The following is a 22,903-nucleotide window of genomic DNA, read 5'->3' as shown; positions in this document are numbered from 1 at the left end:
AACTCAGGGCAATACTGTGTTTTCCTGTATGCACAGCACTTGGTAGCCACTTCGTGGCCTCAGCGCGCACTCAACGACACAGTAGGTGATGTCCAACACGACCCTGTGGCTCGCTAAGCTCATTACTCCTGTGAGACCCTAAGACACCCATACACTCAAACCAAGGCACTGTGGAAGTAAGAAGAGCGTCCACTAATTTGGCAGCTTTGGCATGTTGCCAGGTGGCCCAACAGCTTTTAAACTAATGCATACAAGGAGCTCAACGTTGCACAGTGCCAGGTTTCGGCCTCATGAGCACAACATATTCAGGAAATCTGTATTATGAAATAAAAAGCTCGTTACATCCATTGCTGAGAACATTGTCAAAACAAGAAGTCAAATATACTCACCAGACAAGGCGCTCTCGGCGATGCTTGAAGGCACACTGTGGGCGGGGGGCTGCTGCACTGCCTGCTCACTTGCATCGGTTGCCTCGATATGACCATCGGCCACTGGCTGCTGCAGTGGCGGCGCAGTGGCAGCCTGCTGTGCTGCTTGTGTCACCAGCTGCAATGCCAACAGCAGCAGCTAGCTTGTAAGAGTACTCCTACAGACTCAGTGGCTAACTAAGCAAATAAGCCAACTTAATGATTTGAATTGTAAAAGTAGAAACAATTATTCCATAATGGGATTGGGTGAGGCTCCCCTAGTAAGCGACGGTCAGTAGAGGATGCCAAGCTCATCCACAACGCACAAGGAATCCTGTGGTCAGCGAAGCAGGCTTACATATCCAGGTCACACCCCATAACTACTGCCACAGCTTATGAGGCCCTAAGGCAGCCTCGCACCCTTGCATTGTTGAAGAACCTCCACAAGCTCTGAGCTGTTGTCAGGCAAGCAGAGCAACAGTACAGATATACTGGTCGCATTTGTGTTGCCAGGGCGACTGACCGACTGACCGACTGACCGACCCGACTCGACCCGACCTGCACACCCACCCACTCACCCACCCACCTACCTACCTATCTACGTGTGTGTGTGTTGTGTGCATGTACGTGCGTGCATGCACACATGCCTGCATGCAAGCAGTTGCACACGCTCTTTCTCTCCCCATCCCTTCTAATGTTAATAAAACTGTACCTTGTGCTATAAACCTATTGATTTATATTTCTTGCACAGTAAGCATAAGAAAAAAATTTTATACTCTACATGCACATTGTCTTACAAATGGCATTTGCAAAAGGTGTATTATAAATATATTTACGGCATGCGGATAATAATGGACAGATTTAGTTTACTGCTCAATGGTTCAGGACTTATGTGCAAAATACGGAATGATACTATCTTTATTAATTGTGAATGGCAAAGGGATGAGTGACAACAACTGCATGAAAATTAATATCTGAGAAAACTTTGCCTAATGTCCATACAAAGAACAGAACGATACTACCTTTACTAATTGCGAAGTGGTAAAGAAATGAGTGATAGCTACTGCCCAAGAATCAAAAGCTGAGAAAATGTTGCCTAGAGTTTTGCTTGTCAAAATCATTTCAAGAAAGCCTTTGGGCACCTAAAGTCTGCTGGGACAGTAGTTCGCTGCCAGTGAGGTCATGTTTTCTTCACATTTCTATATTGTCCTTGACATTTCTTTAGCAGTATCATGCAGTTTGTTGGCTATCTTCAAATGCCTTGCAACTTTATTAAGACGTGACTAAGTCTTGCTGTAATCAGCAAGATTGGCAGCATTAGCTTTCATGGGTAGCCTTATCTCTCTATTCCATGCCTTCCATCATCAAAAACGCCCGAGGACAATTCGAAACTTTTTTACTTTTGCACCCAGCAGATTGCCCCAGATTCCTTCATCTTCCACAAATCATGCCCTTGTCATCATCAGGATGTCGCTAGAATGCAGCAACGAAAGAAACACGGGATAACCAGGTAGACATTGAAAAGTTTGGCTTCGGAACATGCAAAGTGTGATGCTTGCTGCAGCAAAAATGTGTGTGAAACAAGCCTGCCAGTCATTCAAATCTGCACAAGCCACTAGAAGTACGTCCTGCACGTCATGCGACTGCAGTAACAAAGCATGACCCTAATTTTCCCTTTTCTTGATTGCTTTATTGATGTGAAAGCGCCAAATGGCTCATTGAGTGAAAAAGCCGGCAAATCTGCAGCAGCAAACGGCACCTAAAGTACAACTGGCTGCGGCGCCACGTCACGAGTGCACCTCAATGATATTCCCATTAGCTGCAACGCCATGTCACGAGCACGCCTCGATAGAGCAGAGCAGGTGCAAAGGTACACCTGCTGCTGTGGTAGCACATCAGCTGTAGCGTGAGGGGAGAGGGAATTGCCACGACACCACTTCACACCCTCGCTCTCGGAAGCTTGTGTGCGGTCCCTATCTCTCTTTCTTGCTCCTAGTGGGCAAGAGAGAGACTGCTGCTTCCTCAGTCTGTCATCGCGCAGGACGTTGGTGGCATGCAGCAGTGGTACCACAAGCTGCTGCTGCTGCTGCTTGCTGGCTCGGGCAGCACACACTGCTATGATAATTGCAGTGCAAAACTCTCAGGACCGCTCAGCGGCATTCAGTTGGATAACACTACTTTTGCATTTACAACTCCTAAGTGCTTAGGTACCCTCGAATATGTAATATCTTTATTTATTGGGTAGAGAAATATGGCACTGCCACTATTTGATGCTCCATTCTCGTGTTTATAGCATTGCCATGATGGCGGTGTTGTATCACTGGAAAGTCGCGCCATCAGATGCATGAAAGCACTTCCCGCAGCCAGATTTACCTCCCGATTTCGAAGACAACATAGTTAAAAAAGCCATTTTGTCAAATTAAGCTGTGTATTTCTTAGTAATATTTTGCCACGAATTATGAAAGATCTTAGAATTCCAAGGAAAAAAATTAATAAATGTAAAATATTCACCAAATCAACAATTTTATTGCTTTGTCCCACCTTAATCGTTTATAATGCCAGCAAAAAATCTAAAAATGCATTCATAAAATGACATTCTCTCTATTGCACCTCTGCATAGCATATTTTTTGCAGATTCAAAATATATATGACATCGGGGCAGCAAATTAACAACTTGTGTCTGAAAACGCACAAATTTACATGCTGGCAGAAGGTTCCATTTATCTAACTTCATTCACTGCAGCGCCATATCAAAACTATCGTCATTGTCAGCAACATCAGAGTCACTTCATGTGTTTACAACATTGAAAACGCTGCCATCACTGTTAATGTTTTCATGCAGAAGCAGGTAATCTTCCAAGCTAGATGACTCAATCAAATAAAAGCTGCACTTTCGTGACGGGCACAGCAACACGCGACTGGCAGCCACTTTTACTAAAATCTCTAATGGACAAACATCGCCAAATGAAGTCAGCAGACCCCATAGCAGCATGTGATGTGTGAAGTGTGCAAAACAGTGCCATGGTGGAACATAAGAAAGAAGAGGACAACAGATTACGGACATGAATTCCGTCCTGAATGGAAGACGACATCGTCAAGGAGCGTCAATCACAAGCAGAGCAATAAGAGAAAACAAAAAAACAAAAAGGAAAATGGCCCAATCGGGAACGTGCACGTAGTTCCCAGGTGCCAATCAAGAAAAGACGAATTGGCCAGAGCGTCAGAAAAACGAAGTGCACTGGCGGAAGATGGGGAGAGTTCGAGGAATTGACGCAAGGGTGAAGATCAGCCACAAGACCGAGAGTTGAAGACGGGCTGTCAGGTTCTAGACCTGAACCACCAGGGCTCCACCCAACTGGGGCCTCCTGCCATTTGTCCGATGAGACAGTAGTTAAGTTGTCATCGAAAGGATTGTCATCAGTGCTCTTGCTCCGAGAGAGAAGACGAGATAAGCAGTCAGCATCTGTGTGACACCGACCACTCTTGTAAGCAACAGAAAAGTCGTATTCTAGAAACCACAAGGCCCACTGAGCCAACCACACAGCTGTGTCATGCAGTCTAATGAGCAAGTAGAGAGAGTGATGGTCAGTCATCATCATCATCATCATCAGCCTGGTTACGCCCACTGCAGGGCAAAGGCCTCTCCCATACTTCTCCAACAACCCCGGTCATGTACTAATTGTGGCCATGCCATGCCTGCAAACTTCTTAATCTCATCCGCTCACCTAACTTTCTGCCACCCCCTGCTACGCTTCCCTTCCCTTGGATCCAGTCCGTAACCCTTAATGACCGTCGGTTATCTTCCCTCCTCATTACATGTCCTGCCCATGCCCATTTCTTTTTCTTGATTTCAACTAAGATGTCATTAACTCACGTTTGTTCCCTCACCCAATCTGCTCTTTTCTTATCCCTTAACGTTACACCTATCATTCTTCTTTCCATAGCTCGTTGCGTCCTCCTCAATTTGAGTAGAACCCTTTTCGTAAGCCTTCAGGTTTCTGCCCCGTAGGTGAGTACTGGTAAGACACAGCTATTATATACTTTTCTCTTGAGGGATAATGGCAACCTGCTGTTCATGATCTGAGAATGCCTGCCAAATGCACCCCAGCCCATTCTTATTCTTCTGATTATTTCCGTCTCATGATCCGGATCCGCCATCACTACCTGCCCTAAGTAGATGTATTCCCTTACCACTTCCATTGCCTCGCTGCCTATTGTAAATTGCTGTTCTCTTCCGAGACTGTTAAGCATTACTTTAGTTTTCTGAAGATTAATTTTTAGACCCACTCTTCTGCTTTGCCTCTCCAGGTCAGTGAGCAAGCATTGCAATTGGTCCCCTGAGTTACTAAGCAAGGCAATATCATCAGCGAATCGCAAGTTACTAAGGTATTCTCCATTAACTTTTATCCCCAATTCTTCCCAATCCAGGTCTCTGAATACCTCCTGTAAACACGCTGTGAATAGCATTGGAGATATAGTATCTCCCTGCCTGACGCCTTTCTTTATTGGGATTTTGTTGCTTGCTTTATGGACGACTACGGTGGCTGTGGAGCCGCTATAGATATCTTTCAGTATTTTTACATACGGCTCGTCTACACCCCGATTCCGTAATGCCTCTATGACTGCTGAGGTTTCGACTGAATCAAACGCTTTCTCGTAATCAATAAAAGCTACATATAAGGGTTGGTTATATTCCGCACATTTCTCTATCACCTGATTGATAGTGTGAATATGATCTATTGTTGAGTAGCCTTTACGGAATCCTGCCTGGTCCTTTGCTTGACAGAAGTCTAAGGTGTTCCTGATTCTATTTGCGATTACCTTAGTAAATACTTTGTAGGCAACGGACAGTAAGCTGATCGGTCTATAATTTTTCAAGTCTTTGGCGTCCCCTTTCTTATGGGTTAGGATTATGTTAGCGTTCTTCCAAGATTCCGGTACGCTCGAGGTCATGAGGCATTGCGTATACAGGGTGGCCAGTTTCTCTAGAACAATCTGTCCACCATCCTTCAACAAATCTGTTGTTACCTGATCCTCCCCAGCTGCCTTCCCCCTTTGCATATCTCCCAAGGCTTTCTTTACTTCTTCCGGCGTTACCTTTGGGATTTCGAATTCCTCTGGACTAATTTCTCTTCCATTATCGTCGAGGGTGCCAATGGTACTGTATAAATCTCTATAGAAATCCTGTCTGTACTTATGGATGGTGAGTACAGCAAGACATTCCAGTTATGTGACTGCATAAATGCTCCCTGCTTTCGTCAGAGCATGACATGCACAGGCAACAATGTGTTGGTGTCCGTCGTGAAACTGGACGAACACAGCACCAATGCCCACACCACTTGCATCACAATGCAGTTCTGGGAACACTTCCGGATCAAAATGGCGGAGAAATGGCCCAGAGGTGAGCAAAAACTTCCGGTGCTCAAAAGTAGTCTCATACTGAGCAGACCAAATGAAGGGAGTGTCCTTGCGAAGCAGATCTGCTAGTAGATAAGCAAGCTGGGCGAAGTCTTTAAAGGGGATTGCACTGCACCGTAGCCTTCGCACCGTAGCCTTCGCAGTGCAAGGCATTGAAGACGGAACAGGAACACAGCGGAGGCCGTGACCGTGAACGAATTGCAATACTTTTTGCCGCAAAGTATTTCTGAAAGAGCCTATTTTCACTTCAAATTCCTTTTTCTACTCCGATAAAACATGGTCCAGGGCCCCTTTAATAAACTTGAGAATATAAGACCAAAGGCCCAGGAAGGTCTCTCACTGTCTTGGGCTACTCGAAGTAGCGAAAAGCAGAAATCTTTTGGGGTTCTAGTCGTATACCTTATCCCAGCACATCTTGATGCTCACCAAAATGGCACTTCTCAGAGTTTAAAATGAGGCCAGCCTGTTGAAAGCAGTCGAAACAATGTCAAGCCAGTGGTTGTGCTCGTGGGAAGTTCGGCCAACAATAGTATCGTCATCTAAATAACACATACAAATTCATTTGGGACCGCAGAGGATGGAGTCCATAAATCGCTGGTAGATTGCTGGGGCATCACATAGCTAAACGGAGCGACATTAAACTCAAAGAGTCCGGCAGGTGTAACAAAAGTAGCCTTTTCTCTATCAGATGGCTGTATTGGTATCTGCCAGTAACTGGACTGGAGGTCCACAGACGAAAAGTACAAGGCAGAGTGAAGGCAGTCAACAGCATTGTCAATGCGTGGCAAGGAAGACACGTCTTGGCGGAAGTACTCAAAGTTGGGAGAGTTGGTAGCTATTTATTATGAAACTGCAGCGCGTACAACAAACACACAAAGCAAAGGCAGCACTTGAGTGTTATCTTTGCTTTGCGTCTCGTTTGTTGCGTGTGCTGTAGTTTCATAATGAATACACGTCTTTCTTTGTGATAGCATTCAGACAGTGACAGCCGACAAAATATCTCCACGAGTTATCTTTATTTTTCACTAGTTCTACAGGAGCAGCCCAAGGACTGCAAGACTCCGGAGTAACGCCTTTTAGCAGCATGTTGTCCACCTGTTCGGCGATGACTTTTCTTTCTGTGGGGATACGCAATAGCTAGGGTTTCTGACGTATTGGAGTCACTTGCCCTGCGTTGATGCGGTGGTGCATGTGGAATTTCGGCAACATCCAAGAACACTTGCATTGAGCAAAATCAATGACCGACATGTAGCAGGCAAGCACTTGTTGTAGTACCACCTTCTCAGGAGATACTCAGCAGGAGGTACTGATGACAACTTGTTTATCATAAGTCACAAGTCAGTCGAATAGTTGGGCAATGGTCGACTGACGTCTGAAGACAGTGCCGCTGTTTATACATCAATTGTGGCTTGCTTATGAAATGTTCCTAATTTAAGTCCAGCAGGCAGAGCAATAGACTCCATAAAAGCGTTGAATGTCCACAAGAAAGCACGCCCATCAATGGCTTGAACAACAGATCGAGGGACCAACATTCTTCTTAATCTGGTTATTATGGTGCGGCTCGACAAGACTGCTGCACGACCCTATCCGGACACGTGAAGAACAGACAGGAACAAACATGGCTGTTCAACCAGGAAAAAAAAACGCATCTTGAGATAGCGAAAACACATTGCCTTGATTGGTCAGCAAATCATCAAGTACGGCTATTGGCGACATGCCCCATAGTAGAATCTCTCGAGTCCCACAATCAAGTGCAGCACTGCATTAACATAGGAAATCTATACCTAAACTAGTATCATTAGTAGCGTGGACCAATACAGTGAACTCAGCTCTAAAAATCTGTGCTCCAATCTCAACCAAAACCGAACTAACACCTACAGGGTGCAACATTTCACCTCCAATGCCACAAAAAGTTTTTTTGCGATCCCACACCAACATAACTTCCTGTCCTAAGCAATCTTTGAAGCAAAGGCTCATAACCGAAATAGTGGCAGTATTAGCGACCAGAGTAGTAGTATTTACACAGTGTATACACAGATGCACCTTGTTCTTTAGCATAACAATAGACGGAGAAATTGGCGAATCTGACCGTCCCGTGACTGCACCTCCATCGGATGGACCAGCTAGTTTCCCAGCTGTGACGGGGAAGGTGACCGACGCTGGAGCGAAGATGGCAAACAGCGCATTTGGGTTAGCAACAGCGTAAGGCTACACTCGGAGATAGGGGACTCATCGTGCAATTGGTAAAACCACAGTTTGCACTGAGGATGGGCTCCAAATGGCATAGGCACATCCTTAAGCCCACAAACCGGGTACACTGAAAAACGTGGCACATGCTACAGGCAGCTACAACAATAGCGCGCAATATGTCCTCGGGAACCGCAGGCGTAGCAGACAGGCAGGTTGCAGTTGAAACTAAATGGTGCAGGCACGCGTGGCGCCGAGTATGCTTCCGCAAGAGCATGTCATGCCATAGAGTATTCCACAGGAAGACGTTGTGGCACTGGGAAGTACTCCGTAGTATCACAACAGACTGGTGAGGACTGGCAGCAACAGAGATTATCCTAGAGGGACCAAAAGCTTGTGTTGTTTAAGTGTGGTTCTTCAGATGGCGGTCGGTGCTCGACAGAACATTCTCGCGAGCAGGGTGGTGGTGGTTCGGAAATGAACTCATCAATCGAGCATCGATAACCAGCATCTACTCCCTCAAGTCGTGCTAAGTCCTCTTGAATTACTTGACCTACAATCGAGGTGATGTATCTCAGGCAGCGACGTCCATATTTCTAACTGTGGCGACATTGTCCAAGCGCCCAAACTTCTTTAAGATCTTTCGGGTCTTCAAGCCTGAAACGTGCGACATTGCTGCCTGAATTCGAAAGGAGTGTTCAGGTTTTCTTTCTTTATTAGAAAATTGCAGACGTCTTCAGCTATGCCTTTTAACAGATGTCCTACTTTGCTTTCATTGGACATATTAGCATTTACAATTCAGTAAATGCTTCAATATTTCGTCAATACATGTTGTAACCGTTTTGCCAGACAACCAGGCTCTGTGTGAGAGCGTGTTCCGCTTTCTTCTTTTTGGAATTCGAGTCACCAAAGCAGAATTACAATTCCTGAACAAAGGTTTCCCAAGTAGTCAGCACGCATTCATGATTATGAAACCAAAGTAGAGCGATACTGGCGGAAAAAAAATTCAATGTTCACAATCTGTGCCGATGTACTTCCCACATTTCATTCGTCATTCCCAGTGTCCATTTCGGTGCCTATGTATGTTTTCGATGTTCTTTCCTGTAGCCCTTTTACTGCCGCCTTGTAGAGGGGGCTGCGGGCTTCTGTCAAGCTGCTGTTTGTTCGTGCAGCTTTTACCTGCAGCCTCCTCCATCTTGCTTGATGGGAAATAAACATTATAATTATTATTATTATTATTATTATTATTACATTATGGTGGCTTACTCTTTCGTAGTGCCTCAGCCAGCCATTCATGTTTTCACCTGTTTTACCTGAAGATATGCATGGTTCCAAAGTCCAGTAGGTAGGCAGCCTTAGTCTCTGGCTGACTTGATCAATGCCCTCTTCGCTGTGTTCGTTGACCAGCCTGCTTAGGCGTCAGCCATGCTTGTTGGTTCTGGTGGTAGTCCAGCCAGACATCTGACTCTTTGAAGATCTTGTAGGACTGGGTTCTCCAGGGTGTCTGGCACCCTACACCTCCTCCACAGTTGTTATGGATGTAGAATGGATTTACAGTGAAAAGGGTAGAGAAGAGGAGGGATGGTCCGAAAAAGCTGATCCCCAAAACTTCACACCGCTTCTTCCTCTTTTACACTCCTCCAGTGTGGCGTTACAATATCAAATGCGCTATGGACCGTACAAAGGATGACATGTGGTTCTTCATAAACAGCTGTAAAGTGCTGTCTGAGAGCAATGACAATGGACATTAATAAAGTTCCATCCTGTGAAGGTAACGTTTGCTGGCTTTGGGTTTTTCTGTTTGCCAGAATCTAAGACATGATATCTGTTTCTTGCTAAAAGAATCCAGACTGCATTCAATTTCTGCTTTGTTCAGGAGCTCTAATTAATTTTCTACGTACTTCAAACCCATTAAAAGTGGGTGCAGGACCAATTCGACGAAAATTCCATTGTTACAACCAATAATTGTTATAACCAGGTCGCATGAAAAAATAAATAGAGGGATGGCAAAGCTGATATGAGAAAACTGTACAGGCAGTGAGGCAGCTACTCCTCCCCCCCCCCTCCCCCCATTCCTCCGCCTGGCTGCTGATTGTGTTCACTGGTTTAACTGCTTCTTGGGCGCTCTGATCGCGTGTAACAAGCCGCGGCTGTCGGCGTTAAAGAATGGCACTGCTATAACAATTGAAAAGAGGTGTCACAGGTGGCAAGTGATAGGCGAGCACAGTTGAGGCATCGCTTTGGTGGCCCCAAAAGGGGCCTTTTAAAAACTGCGAGAAGGCTGCCACGGCAGCCTGTCAGCTTGAGAAATCCAGAAGAAACGCTGAGATTGCCACAAGCATCTCACCACATACTTCTCACTGGCTTGCACAAAAAAATCATATGTCCGTAAGCCATGTATGCTTTATGCGAAGCTTGCCGGTATCCTTCTCCAAGGCATCCAAGCGCTCCACGTAGTGCAGCGAAAAGTTCCTCGCGTAAACAAAGCCCCGGAGGGACTGAATCATGCCGGGCCTCCTGTGAGGACAACGTTGAGGCAACCTGCCCTACCACATCAGTGCTGCCGTTGTCGCTGTCATTATCCAATGCAAGCTTGTTCGCAACGATTGTCTCGTCGGTTAGAAGCACTTAGTTTCCAAATCTATAGCCATGCATTTTCTTTTCATCGGCAACATCGCGTATTGCTGATGATCAGTGGGCGGATCAGCTATCTTCCGTTTCGGCAGCGAGTCAAGCAAAGTTAAGAAACCGTGTGGCCAGGAACAACTTCAACACAACCAACAAAAACGAACACGAGTGATTACGCTGTTCGATGAATTGCACTGAATGAGGTGCCAGTGAGCAACATGTGAGCAATCTGCTTGCAGCGCAGTTGGCATGGTACATTTGTGCTTCCGAGGGTGAGGCGGCATAGAGCTATGGGCACAGCCTATTCGTGGTCAGAGGAGTGGAAGGGCGGGTGAGGAGGGGTGAAAGTCCTTGCATGGGTGCAGCCCTTACAGAATAATATATGCTAATTGTCACTGCCACTTAAAAGACCAAACATGTATCGCAGAATTTTCTCATTTATTGAGCACTGAGCTTTAGAGAATCTGCAGGCACAACCTGGACAAATTACACTTTAGAAAAATTAGATTCCTTGTCTTCTTTTTTTTTTTTTTTTCCTAAGCGCTGGATCTGTCACCTTTCGATCTAAACAAAAACTTGGAAGAATTTAACCTGTCATATTTCGTTACACTGTAAATATACTGAAGTAAAAGGCCTTTACACTCTGCTGGTGGATTTACCGTTTATTACTTGAGCAGAAGCAGTGCAAAGGAGCAGGGACAGATAATGGCATTGTTGTCTGTCCCTTTCCTACGTCCTGTTTCTTTGCACTTTTTCTGCTCAAGTTATGAACCAACCAGCTCAAATACGCATACTTTGGCAGTTCACTGTTTAATCCTCACTTGCACAAACAATAATAGAATATGAAGTGTTTCGGTAAAAGCTTCACATCATATTTTTATGAGGCATCGCGTATTAGCATGCCATTAAAGGACCGCTTTGCTCCGCAATGAAGACAGGACATGCCGCATGAGATGCTGTCAGCCATTCTACGGTAGCCGAAGGCTGTAAATACTGTAATACAGTAAAACCTGGTTAAATCGTACAAAGTAGTAAACTCAAATCCCCAACTCAGCAGCCATGAACATAATGTGTTTTGTATCCGCATAAACAGTACCAGTTTATTGCATACGTATCGGTAAACACATAATGTTTCCATTTTTCGTCGCGCAAACACGCCGGTGCGTCATCTCCATCGGGTCGCACGGCAGAACAAGCCTCAGAGATCGGAACCATTGATCAGAACAATGGCCTCCAAGCACCCTGTGTGTTTGCGCGTGAAGCCACATCAACATCAACATCATTTCGGCACCAATTGTAGCCATTGTAGGCATGCCAGAAAGCGTTGCAGCGTCGTGTAAACAGACTCGCGTCGCCCGCATCCTGCCGAAGCTCAGATAAAGAAAGACGCCTGGTGCTCAGCATAGAAGCAAAATTAGACATCGTTCGTGCTATCGAATGTGGCACGAAGAAGTCGGCGCTGGCATGCAACAGGGATCTACTGTCGACTACGGTGTGTGGCATTTGGAATGCGAAGCAGTTCCTCGGCAGCACTGCTGCGACCGCGAAGAGATGTTGGCTACGAGGTTCGACTTTTCGCCATCCTTGCCTCTGTTGTTGCCGAAGTGTCGCCTAGAGACAGTGATGAGAATGACACAGAAAGTGGCAGCATGGGCGATTCAAGCCCGACAGCGGCAGAAGCTGTGTGTAACGTCAGCCCCTATATCGCGTGTGACGGAAAAAAGAAAATAAGGGCATAACCGCGGGTGCGTTCCATAACAAAAATTTATTAGTAGCTGGCATGGTCACTGGACGACTCGTCTTCACTTGTGCCATCGTCCTCACTAGTTGCCATCATTGCCACATAGCTGCCATCGTCATTGCTGCTACGGTCCCACAGCACGTCGTCGTCCAGAGAAATTCCGCATTTGCATACCTATATACTAAGTCTACGCCAAAAGCACCCAACCACACACAGCCATCAGGGAGGCTCTTTTGACATGTCCGGTTGGCATACGTTCGCAGCCTTCTGCCGCCAGCCACTCTTCGCTTGCCACCACAGGTGAAAATTTTGCTTAGTAGCAGTCGCCACTCTCGCACCCCCCATTAAGAAACACCAAACTTATGGCCCACTGCGCAGTTAATTGTTTCTTCGGCATAAAGGATGGCAGCCCTCTTGAATGCTTCAGTGAACGAGCGCTAAATCTTTAGTGGACTCGGAGCACTCATGACGACTGAGGAAGCATGGAAGTAGCATGCGGCCGGCAGTCTAATCGAACGCATGAAATTAAAGAGCTACAGGAAAACAGAAACACGTGAGCAGTGTCTGCTCTTCCATGAACTACCAATACTCCCTGCAAGCGCCGCTGTTCTGAAGGTGCCGCCGCAAATGGAACAGAGGCACTGCCATGAACTATCGACACCCCCCCCCCCCTCGCGTAAGTGCTGTGTGCACTGTAAAACTCTAAAAAATGTTGAAAAACCCTTCCAAAATGTGAACAAACGTGCTGGATGGCAGAAAGCTACGGGTAGGGCCGTAGAGCAAACATAAAATTGTAACTACGTTGCAGCTGCCCTGATATCTCGTGGGTCTCGCTTTTTTTGCGGTGCCATGTTTTGGTTTCGATTGTAAGTCAACCCCCCCCCCCCCAACTTCAGATTTCCAAATTTTAAAAAATATTGACTTACAATCGTGTAAATACAGCAAGTGCTACAGGTGTCCAACCTAGCGCTGACAAGATTAGTGCTGTCAAGGACTTTCCGGTGCACTTGTCTACTAAAAATGTTCAGTTTTGTGGGATTATGTCCATACTTCCGCCATTTTACACACAGTTTCATCATCATAGCTCGGCCCCTAACTGACCTTCTAATGAAGGTCGCCCCCTTCTCGTGAGGCCACAATGAAGCGGCTGCATTCTCGGCACTGACCAACTTGCTCACTTCATCGCCTATAATGGCTCACTTTGACCCATCCGCGAGTACTGAATTTCGAACAGACCCTAGTGGGCATAGATTCAGCGCTGTCTTCGCTCAGCACCAGCATGGCCAAACGTGTTTTTGCATATGCCAGCCGCCTTCTCTCCATGTCTAAACAGAACTATTCTATCACAGAACGCGAGTCCCTTGCATTGATTTGGGCTGTCACAAAATTTCGCCTGTATTTGTACGGCTACGCATTCTCGATTCTCACTGACCACCATGCTCTTTGTTGGCTGTCATTGCTCAAGGACCCAGGTCGCCTTGGTCGGGCTCTCAGACTACAGGGATATACATTTGAGGTAATTTGTATATCTGGCAGGCTACATCACGATGCCGACTGTCTTTCACGCCATCCAGTGGACCCTGCTAGGATCATGGCAATGATTCCTGTGTGCTCGCCATATCTGATTTACGCAATATCGGCACCGAACAGCGTCGGGATGAATCCCTAAAGCTCACCATTCACCAATTCTCTTCGCACGTTCCGAGCCTTCTCTACGTCCGTATGTCCGAGGCAATAAATTTCTATACCGTCGCAACATGAAACTTGATGGGTCGGAATTTTTGCTAGTTATTCCTCCATACCTGCGTACCACTATTCTTCAACATCTACGCACTGCTCCAACTGTGGGACACCTCGGCGCCTCACACACCTACGGCCGCGTGTGATAGCGGTTCTTTCGGCCTTGCTTGTATCGTTCTGTGTGCCGATACATTGCTGCCTGCAAGCACTGTCAATGTCGCAAACGTTCTGTTCTTCCACAGGCTGGCCTGCTGGCCTGTCAGGCTGGCCTGTCAAAATTCCATCGGAGCCCTTCTTTCGCATCGACCTTGACTTGCTCGGACCTTTCCCTACGTCCATATCTGGCGACAAATGAATTGCCATCGCAACTTTCTATATGACCTGATATGCCATCACGCGTGCCATGCCCAGTAGATGCCCTACAGACTTCGCAGACTTTCTGCTCAGTGACGTCATTTTTCAACACGAGGATCTGCCCCAGCTTCTTACGAATCGTGGCCACTGTTTCCTAGTAAAAGCCATTGACGAAATTGTTCGTAGCTGCTTTACATAACATTGCCTTAAGACAGTCTACCATCCACAGACTAACGGTCTTACTGAGCGCCTCAACTGAACTCTCATTATGCTGTCTATGTACGTCCCTACTGATCACTGCGATTGGGACACCATGCTACCCCACGTTAATTTTGCTTACAACTTGTTCCGATATGACACCGCTGGCTATTCACCGTTCCTTTTCCTGTACAGCCGCAACCCTGCGTGACCTTTCGAGATGCTCATTCCTGCTGATCCCACCGTACCCTCTGCACATGCTCTGGATGTCATCTCTCAAGCCAGAATAGCTCGCCAGGTTGCTAATACTAGGCTATGTGCATCACAGGCCTCCCAAAAAGAGCGCTACGATAACCGGCACTGCGAAGTCGAGTACCCTCCTGAATCTCTGGTCCTACTCTAGATGCATTCTCGACGCGAAGGACTGTGCGAGAAGCTCCTCCCTCGCTATACCGTACCCTACAAAGTTTTCCATAAGCTCAATGACGTTCTCCCGATAATTCGAAGCCGCTTAATTGGAATTTTCGGTTAATTAGAAGTGAAGTGCTGGTCCCGTCAGTTTTGCATGTAATCCAATAGAAGAAGTCGCTCGATAATTCGAAGTCCTCATCCAGTAATATTGTTTAATTGGAAGTTAATTTTCGGCCGGGATCCTCGAGGTGCCCGTCATTCTTCGGTAGAATGTGCAATTTTTCAAGTGTTGCAACAGTTCCGTGCTCCGCGTTGGTGTCATCGCCACCGCAGCCGCCCGCAACGCCATCCTTCTTGGAGCAGCGCGATTATTCATTGCTACGGCTGCCGTGGCCTCCACGATCAACTCCGGCGGGAGGCGAAGCGGCTACCGCCGGAGGCCACGCGCGGCTGCGGCGCGTGGCCGGAGCTGATCGCGGAGGCCACACGGGTGCCATAGGTGCACACAGCGCTGCATACTGGCAGTGGCGAGATTGTGCGAGATTAGTCTTGCAGCGTGCGCAGCCTATGTCGAGGCAATGGTCGAGGCATGTGTTGGTCGAGCGCCTTTGTGCGGGAAGCTCGTAGGCTAGGTTGTTCCACGAGTGATTCGGAATTGACTGTACCTAGTCGCGCAGTTTATAGCCATGGCAAACCGTGGCTCTTATCGCACGCTCGACATGGCAACGAAAGTCGAGGTGTTGAAGGAAGTTGAGAAGGGAGGTGCTGCCAAACAAGATAGAAGATAGAATAGCGCGGAAGTACGGGATCAAGCCGAACACGCTCTCTAGCTACATCAAGAACAAGCGCACAATAATGGATGCATTTGAGAACGACAAGTTCAAGACTTCTCGGAAGCGAATGCGCACCGGCGCTTACCAAGAGTTGGAGAAGGCTCTGCTGGTTTGGATTAGGGAGGCCAGGAGCGACAAACTTCCTCTCAGCGGAGACATCGTTGCGATGAAAGCCCGAACGCTTGCAGCAATGTTGGGGATCGATGACTTCGTTTGGTCGGATGGATGGCTGACGCGCTTTAAAGATCGCCATGACCTGGTTTTCAAGAGCGTGTGTGGTGAAAAGGCGTCCGTTAACCAGGAAACATGCGCCACGTGGAAGGACGGAAAGCTGCGTGAATATCTTGCTGAATACAGTCCGGAAGACATCTTCAATGCAGAGGAGACTGCACTCTTCTATCGGCTTCTACCAGAGAAGACCCTGACATTCAAGGAGGACGACTGTGCTGGGGGCAAACGCAGCAAGGAGAGAGTGTCGGTGCTGATCGCGGCAAACATGACTGGCACGGAACGATGTCGGTTACTTGTGATCGGGAAAGCCGCGAAGCCGAGATATTTTAAAGGCGTGAAGACGCTGCCTGTGGACTATGAGGCGAACAAAAAAGCGTGGATGACGGCCGAAATCTTCAAGAGCTGGATAAGCAAATTGGACCGCAAGTTTGCTGCTTCGAACTGCAAGGTGTTGTTCCTTGTCGATCACTGCAGTGCTCACGTGAATGTGCCAGCCTTGAGTGCAATACGCCTCGCATTTTTGCCTGCAAACACAACGGCTGTTTTGCAGCCAATGGACCAAGGCATCATCAAGAATGTTAAAGTCCTGTACAGGCGGCACCTCCTCGAGCGCATGATTTTGTGTATGGATAGCTCCCCAAAGTACGAGGTGAGCCTGTTTAGTGCCATCCACATGTTGGCGCGAGCATGGGATCGTGTGAAGCAAGAAACAATCGCAAACTGCTTCAGGGCTTGCAGTTTTGTAGCAGCTTCTTCGGAGGATGCCTCTGAAATTTCAGCGGAGGAACCGTCAACAAGTGAGCTTGACGGCACTGATTTTGATGATGCTCTCGGGGACGTCAATTTTGAAGATTACGTCGCCGTAGACAAGTCGGTCGAAACGTGCGGTGCGCTGACGGATAGCGACGAAGTCGTTGAAGGCGAGCCGCAACCTAAGGCTGCCGATGTAGCTGCGGGCCTTGCTCTTGCGGAGCGCTTCTTTGCCGCTGAAGGTAACGCGGAAGAAGCGTTCCGCCACATCTACAGCCTGCAGAACTTGCTTTCAGCAGCGCGATTCGGCAAGAAGAAGCAAAGCAAGATGACCGACTATTTTTCTTAGAGAAAATACTCGATTTCGCCACAAATAAAGTGCTGTTTTTTGTGTTTTGTGCTTAATTGGAAGTTCGTTTAATTCGAAGTTTTTTGCGGTCCCCGTGAACTTCGTATTAACAAGAGTCGACTGTACCTCATCACTCCGCTCCTACATCGCCTGCTTTCTTCTACATCTACTATTGATGTTATCCATGTGTCGTGGCTAAAACCCTACTTCACCAGCAGTGCTGACTGATTTGAGAAGGCGCCGTGATGGCACTCAGTCAGCCGGGAGTGGTGTTACGAGGCATCGCGTATGAGCATGCCAGTGAAGGACCACTTCACTCTGTGAAGAGAAAGCAGACGGGACGTGCCGCATGATGACAGCGATTCTGCGGTAGCAGCAGCCTGTAAATATTGTAATATACAGTTTTGTCTCTTCCCCTTGTACTCGTGAATCCCCGTGACAATATTTAGGCAACCACCTACATTACTGAAAACTCACTTGAGAGTTTTATTGACTATTTCAGTGACATTGCAGCAAGAATTCTGTGAAAATTTTGAGAGTTGTTGGTCTGAGTTTCGTGACATGCTCAAAAAAAGTAAGCAACACTGCTTTTCTTTATGTGTAATCAAAGAAAGGTATCTTAGTGAGGTCCACTTTTTTCATTTGCGTGCTTTATGATGGCATTCAGCATTGAGACAATGAAAACATCCAGAAAGGAACTGCAAACAACCTAATCCTCTGCCTGCAACCCACAGCAGAGAAAAAGGGTTTTGCGAGCATCACACACTCACACTTTGCAAGAAAGCATGACTCTTTCGTGAATTCAGAATCATCGCCCATGCTTGTCACAAATGGATATGCCTGCCATCATGTTTCGTTTGAGCATTACAAGCAAAATGTTTCAGGCCTACCCGATATTATCTAAGCCAAACATACCGTGGTAGCTGCCTGCATCTGCAGGTGCTGCCGGTCACGCACCAGGGCAGCGATCTGGTTTCGGATGAGCATGGCCACAATGCGGGTATCCTCTTCCATTATGATACCCGTCAGGGCCATAGCCTTGGCTATCTCGTCGGGGTTGTCATTCTCTACGTGGAACTCAAACTGGATGGCCTCGTTCTCACGGTGCTTGTCCTTGCGTTTCTTGGGATCCAGCACGCGCAGCCGCAGCTCCACCTTGTCAGCACCCCCCGCCAGGCTCTCCTCACGGTTGACAAACTCAACCTTGAGGCCCATGTCCTCCTGGAAGAAGTCCAGCTGCAGAAGCTCCTTCACGGTTGGCCTGCATGCAAGCAACACATATGATACCACTTGCATGGTTGCACAGTGTGAAGCACGTTCTGCAGGCCCTGTGAGTTGGTGGAACATGTACTGCCTTACTGCCTTACTACAGCACAGCATCTATGCAGCCCGCATTGTTTTCTAAGTCGAACTGTAAATATTTTAGTTCGAAAAACAGGATCACACTAAAAGAAACACATTAAGACAGGACGAGCGCTCCAGTACAAGCCATTGAGCTACTCCGTGCATATCGAACAGTGAATATATGAGTGCCATAATTACGACTCCAAAACAAGTCCTGCTAGAGTAGAGTGTTTTGCAAGTTTACCTTTAGATGCAGCACAGAAGCATTGGCAAACCTCAAACAGCAAGGACTGACAAGCAACACATTATTAGATCACAGCGACCCTTTTAGTGACTTTGCTGTTGCCAATATCGGCTGCGTTTGAAACTTGTCTCAATAAACTTGCTCCAGGCAATATGTTTCTGGCGCATGGTGACTTGTGCTGCCATAAGCAGGTGGTGCAGTTTCCCTCACACTGTTATGCAGAAGTACTCAAGTGCCATCATCTTGGGTTGTTAACATTACCATATTTTAGCATTAGAACAGTCCGAACCATAGAGTTTCATACAATAATTACTAGAGGGAACTCTGGCACTAGTGTCTACGGGAGCTGCAATGAGAACAGTTGTACCATCATGGAAATTATGGGAAGTACGTGGATTTGTCTAAACTTCGTCCTTTTGGCTTCAAGTCGCTTTGTGACTTTGTAAGCTCCTCATTTTCAACAATGTACTGTGTAATAAATAATTAAACAAACATCATTGAAATTGGCCGACAGCAGGATTTGAACACAAGAACTCTAGCACAGAAGCCTAATATTGAAACCATTGAGCCACGGAGCCACGGGCTTCCGCAAAACTATTACGTCAAACCGATGACCTGCGCAAGACTATCAGAGCGGTCGTGCGGGAGGAGCTTCAGAAGCTGTTCAGTTCATCACAGTTTTAAGTGGCTTTGATTGCCGACGTGTCATACACGAGGAGCTCCAACAATCACTCGGAGTACCTCAAACAGTGCAGCCTCAGTTGGCAGCAATGACATACGCCGCCGTAGCCCGCCGTCATGTTCCCCCTCTGCGCCTGCGCAAGGGCTCGATAACGCCACAGTTCCATCATCCACCACCGCTGCCACCAGCACGCCAACCCATCACGTCGCGCAGCATTCCAAAGAAGACTGACGTTTGGCGCGCCCCTGACCGTCATCCGCTTTGCTATCGTTGTGGAGAAACTGGCCACATCTCCCGCTGAAGTCTATACCGCAAGATGGTACTGCGAGGGTTCGCCGTCAACACACCACAACCACAGCAAGGTGTACGCCCATGTGACATCACTGGCTACCTCACCAGCACTCAGTGGAGCCCTCGACGACCATCCCATTCACCGTCACCATCCCATTACCTGTACCCGCAATGCCAACTGTACACTGGCTCAGCCCGGGGCCGGTCTGCAAGCCCATATCCGGAAAACAAAAACAGCAACCGATGGAGGTGTGGTTGCTGTTCGTCGAACTGACGAAGATCCTCCGCCGCCGCCGAAGACCCCGAAGAAACTATCTCGACGACATTACAATGACACACCGCCATCCCGACAAAGCCTGGAGGCAAAGAATGCACCAGCCAAGGACCTGATGACGCGATGTATCAGCCACACGTCAACACGACGCAGCCACGATCCAATGCCGAGACCTAACTGCAATGCAAGACAAAGAACAAATGATCTCAACGTGCCTCTCGACAGCCACAAAGTCACCACCTTAGTGGGCACAGGAGCCGACTATTCCGTCATCAGTGAATTATTTTCCACCAAGGTGAAGAAAGTCAAGACTGCATGGGATGGCCCTCAAATTCGAACAGCTGGAGGACACCTCATAACGCCGACGGGAATCTGCAGGACAAGAATTACAGTTCATGACCGGACCTCCCCGCAATGCTCATTGTACTCCAACATTGCTCGCAAGACGTAATTCTTGGCATGGACTTCCTGAACCAACACGGCACCATGATCGACCTGAGTTCGAAGTCGATAATGCTATATACAGACCAGGTGATACCGAAGGAGAGGTCTTCCAGTCAGCGTGCCTTGAGTGTGCTCGAGGACCAAATTAGCATCTCGCCTCGCTCCAGCATTGTCATTTTCTTCCGCAGCGAAAGAGGCGTCCAACCATGACTGCTCAACGTGAAATTTGCCTCGCAAGAGGGATTGCTCGACTGCACGGAGGGAAAGAAAAAGTGACGCTGGAAAACGTCAGTCAGGCGTTCAAGCACATCAACAAAGGCACAACAATGGCATACATCTAGGAAATTGGGGAAACCAGCAATGCGTTTGTCATCTCGGATTCTGCGCATCTACACCGACGACCATAGTTCTTGAACCAAACGTCGACATAAATCCAAGTCTCCCCCTAAGTAAACAGCAACAGCTCACAAGTATGCTCCGACAATACAAAGACTGCTTTTCGACGTCATCGAGGATTCGACAAACACCAGTCACAAAGCATCGCATAATAATCGAAGAGTGCGCTTGACCACTCCGTCAGAGCCCTTATCGAGTTTCAATGCGAGAACGTGAAGCTAATAGGCAACAAATCGATGTAATGCTGCACGACGATATCATCCAGCCGTCGAAAAGCTCGTGGGCATCTCCTGTAGTCTTGGTGAAGAAAAAGGATGGAACCTTACGTTTCTGCATCGATTATTGTCGACTGAACAAGATCATGAACAAGGACGTATACCCCCTCCCATGGACAGACGACGCATTCATCGGCTCTGCAACGCTAAATACTTCTCGTCAATGGACCTCAAGTCTGGCTACTGGTAAATAGAAGTTGACGAGAGATAGGGAAAAGACCACCTTCATCACACCAGACGGTCCCCTATGAGTTCAAGGTTATGCCATTTGGACTGTGCTCAGCGCCTGCAAGATTCCAGCACGTGATGGACACTGTTTTAGCAGGATTGAAGTGGCAGACCTGTTTTGTTTACTTAGATGATGTTTACTTAGAGATGTTTACTTCCGTCATCTTCGCCGGAAATTTTGAAAATCACCTTTGATGGCTTGCAACAAGTACTAGAGGCCATCAGGTCATCAGGGCTCACTCTGGAGACGAAAAAGTGCCGCTTCGCTTATGATGAGCTTCTGTTTCTAGGCCATGTTATCAGCAAATCTGGAGTCTGCCCCAACCCACAGAAGACAGCTGCCATCGCAAAGCTCCCACAGACCATCGACAAGAAAGCAGTGCATAGATTCTTTGGCATGTGTGCCTACTACAGGCGCTGTTACAATCGGCCTGCAGGGATGCTGACCTGCAAACCTTTCTCGGCCCGATGCAGTTGTTTCGATCGACCCGTAGGAGTGGCATCCTTCAGAGAACCGGCGATGACGACAGCGCTAACCGACCATGCACTTCCTTCGGAGAACTGGAGACCATGGCAGCGTTAATCCACCATGCGCCTCCTTCGGAGAGTGAGCGACGGCAGCAAGGCTGGCCACGTTTGGCGGACCATGTATTGTTGGTTCATTTGCTGTGGCCTTCATGGTCCATTTGCAGCAAGAGAGCTTCTCTAACAAAGGGTGTTTTGCGGTGCGTTTCCTCAGGCCCCAAGATTCGTCACAGTCTGCTGACACTTGTGGCAGCTACCGGAGAAGTCAGCTCTGGAATTAAGAGGCGCCAGCTGGGGTCAAGCGTGACAACCTGGCTACAAGGACCCGCTCAACTCGGTGGGTTCTGGGAATTTAAAGTGCAAGGCCCCCCCTTAAAGGCAGGTCGACTATGCCCCAACGACTCTGGACGGTCCAATTGGACGAAGGTTGGACAGCAGTTTTCTCTCCCCTAGGGATCTAGGGAGGACAGAGGCTTTTTAAGCAGTAGTTTTTCGGCTGCTAGGAGGGTACTTGGTGCTTGGAGCTCGTGTGCTGTGTGCTTCGTCTTGCATGCTCCATTTGGGAGTCATGCTAGAGTATCTCATGTTTTAATGTAAATATGTAAATAAATCTTTTACTCCTAGTTCTCTATGAGAGCAAGTTCCTCCCTACAACCACGTTCCAAGCATGGGTGAGTTGGACGACGGCATGGGCCAGCTACCAAGTAGTTCATGCCCGACTACAACCCTTACAACTGGATGCCAGTGGTGAGATCGTCCTACAACTCTTACAGCGCTTTGTCAAGGACTTCTCCTGCATCGCTGAGCCGTCTAATCTAACTAAATGTGACACATCTAACTAAATGTGATGTTGAGTTCAAGTGGGAAACGCCGCAAGCCAACGCATTTCAAGAACTCAAATGACGCATGCAGTCACCGCTGGTACTTGCGCACTTCGACGAGGACACCAATAC

At 47.6% G+C, this 22,903-nt stretch overlaps 1 protein-coding gene across 19 annotated transcripts in view; it reads right to left on the bottom strand.

Moving 5' to 3' along the window:
• Wnk (Wnk kinase) overlaps positions 1 to 22,903 on the bottom strand; it is a 541,117-nt gene that overhangs the window by 391,699 nt on the left and 126,515 nt on the right. For all 19 annotated transcript variants that reach the window (XM_075670005.1, XM_075669987.1, XM_075669988.1 and 16 more), the window contains exons 6-7: positions 18,163 to 18,508; positions 390 to 546 (exon numbers count right to left, since the gene is read on the bottom strand). In XM_075670005.1, coding sequence (XP_075526120.1) covers positions 390 to 546; positions 18,163 to 18,508 — 503 coding nt within the window. The remainder of the gene's footprint in view (positions 1 to 389; positions 547 to 18,162; positions 18,509 to 22,903) is intronic.

Source organism: Dermacentor variabilis, chromosome 9 (genome assembly GCF_050947875.1).
Source record: "Dermacentor variabilis isolate Ectoservices chromosome 9, ASM5094787v1, whole genome shotgun sequence".
Taxonomy (NCBI): domain Eukaryota; kingdom Metazoa; phylum Arthropoda; class Arachnida; order Ixodida; family Ixodidae; genus Dermacentor; species Dermacentor variabilis.
Note: the sequence above shows the minus strand (reverse complement) of the source record. Positions and strands in the feature narration are given on the sequence as shown.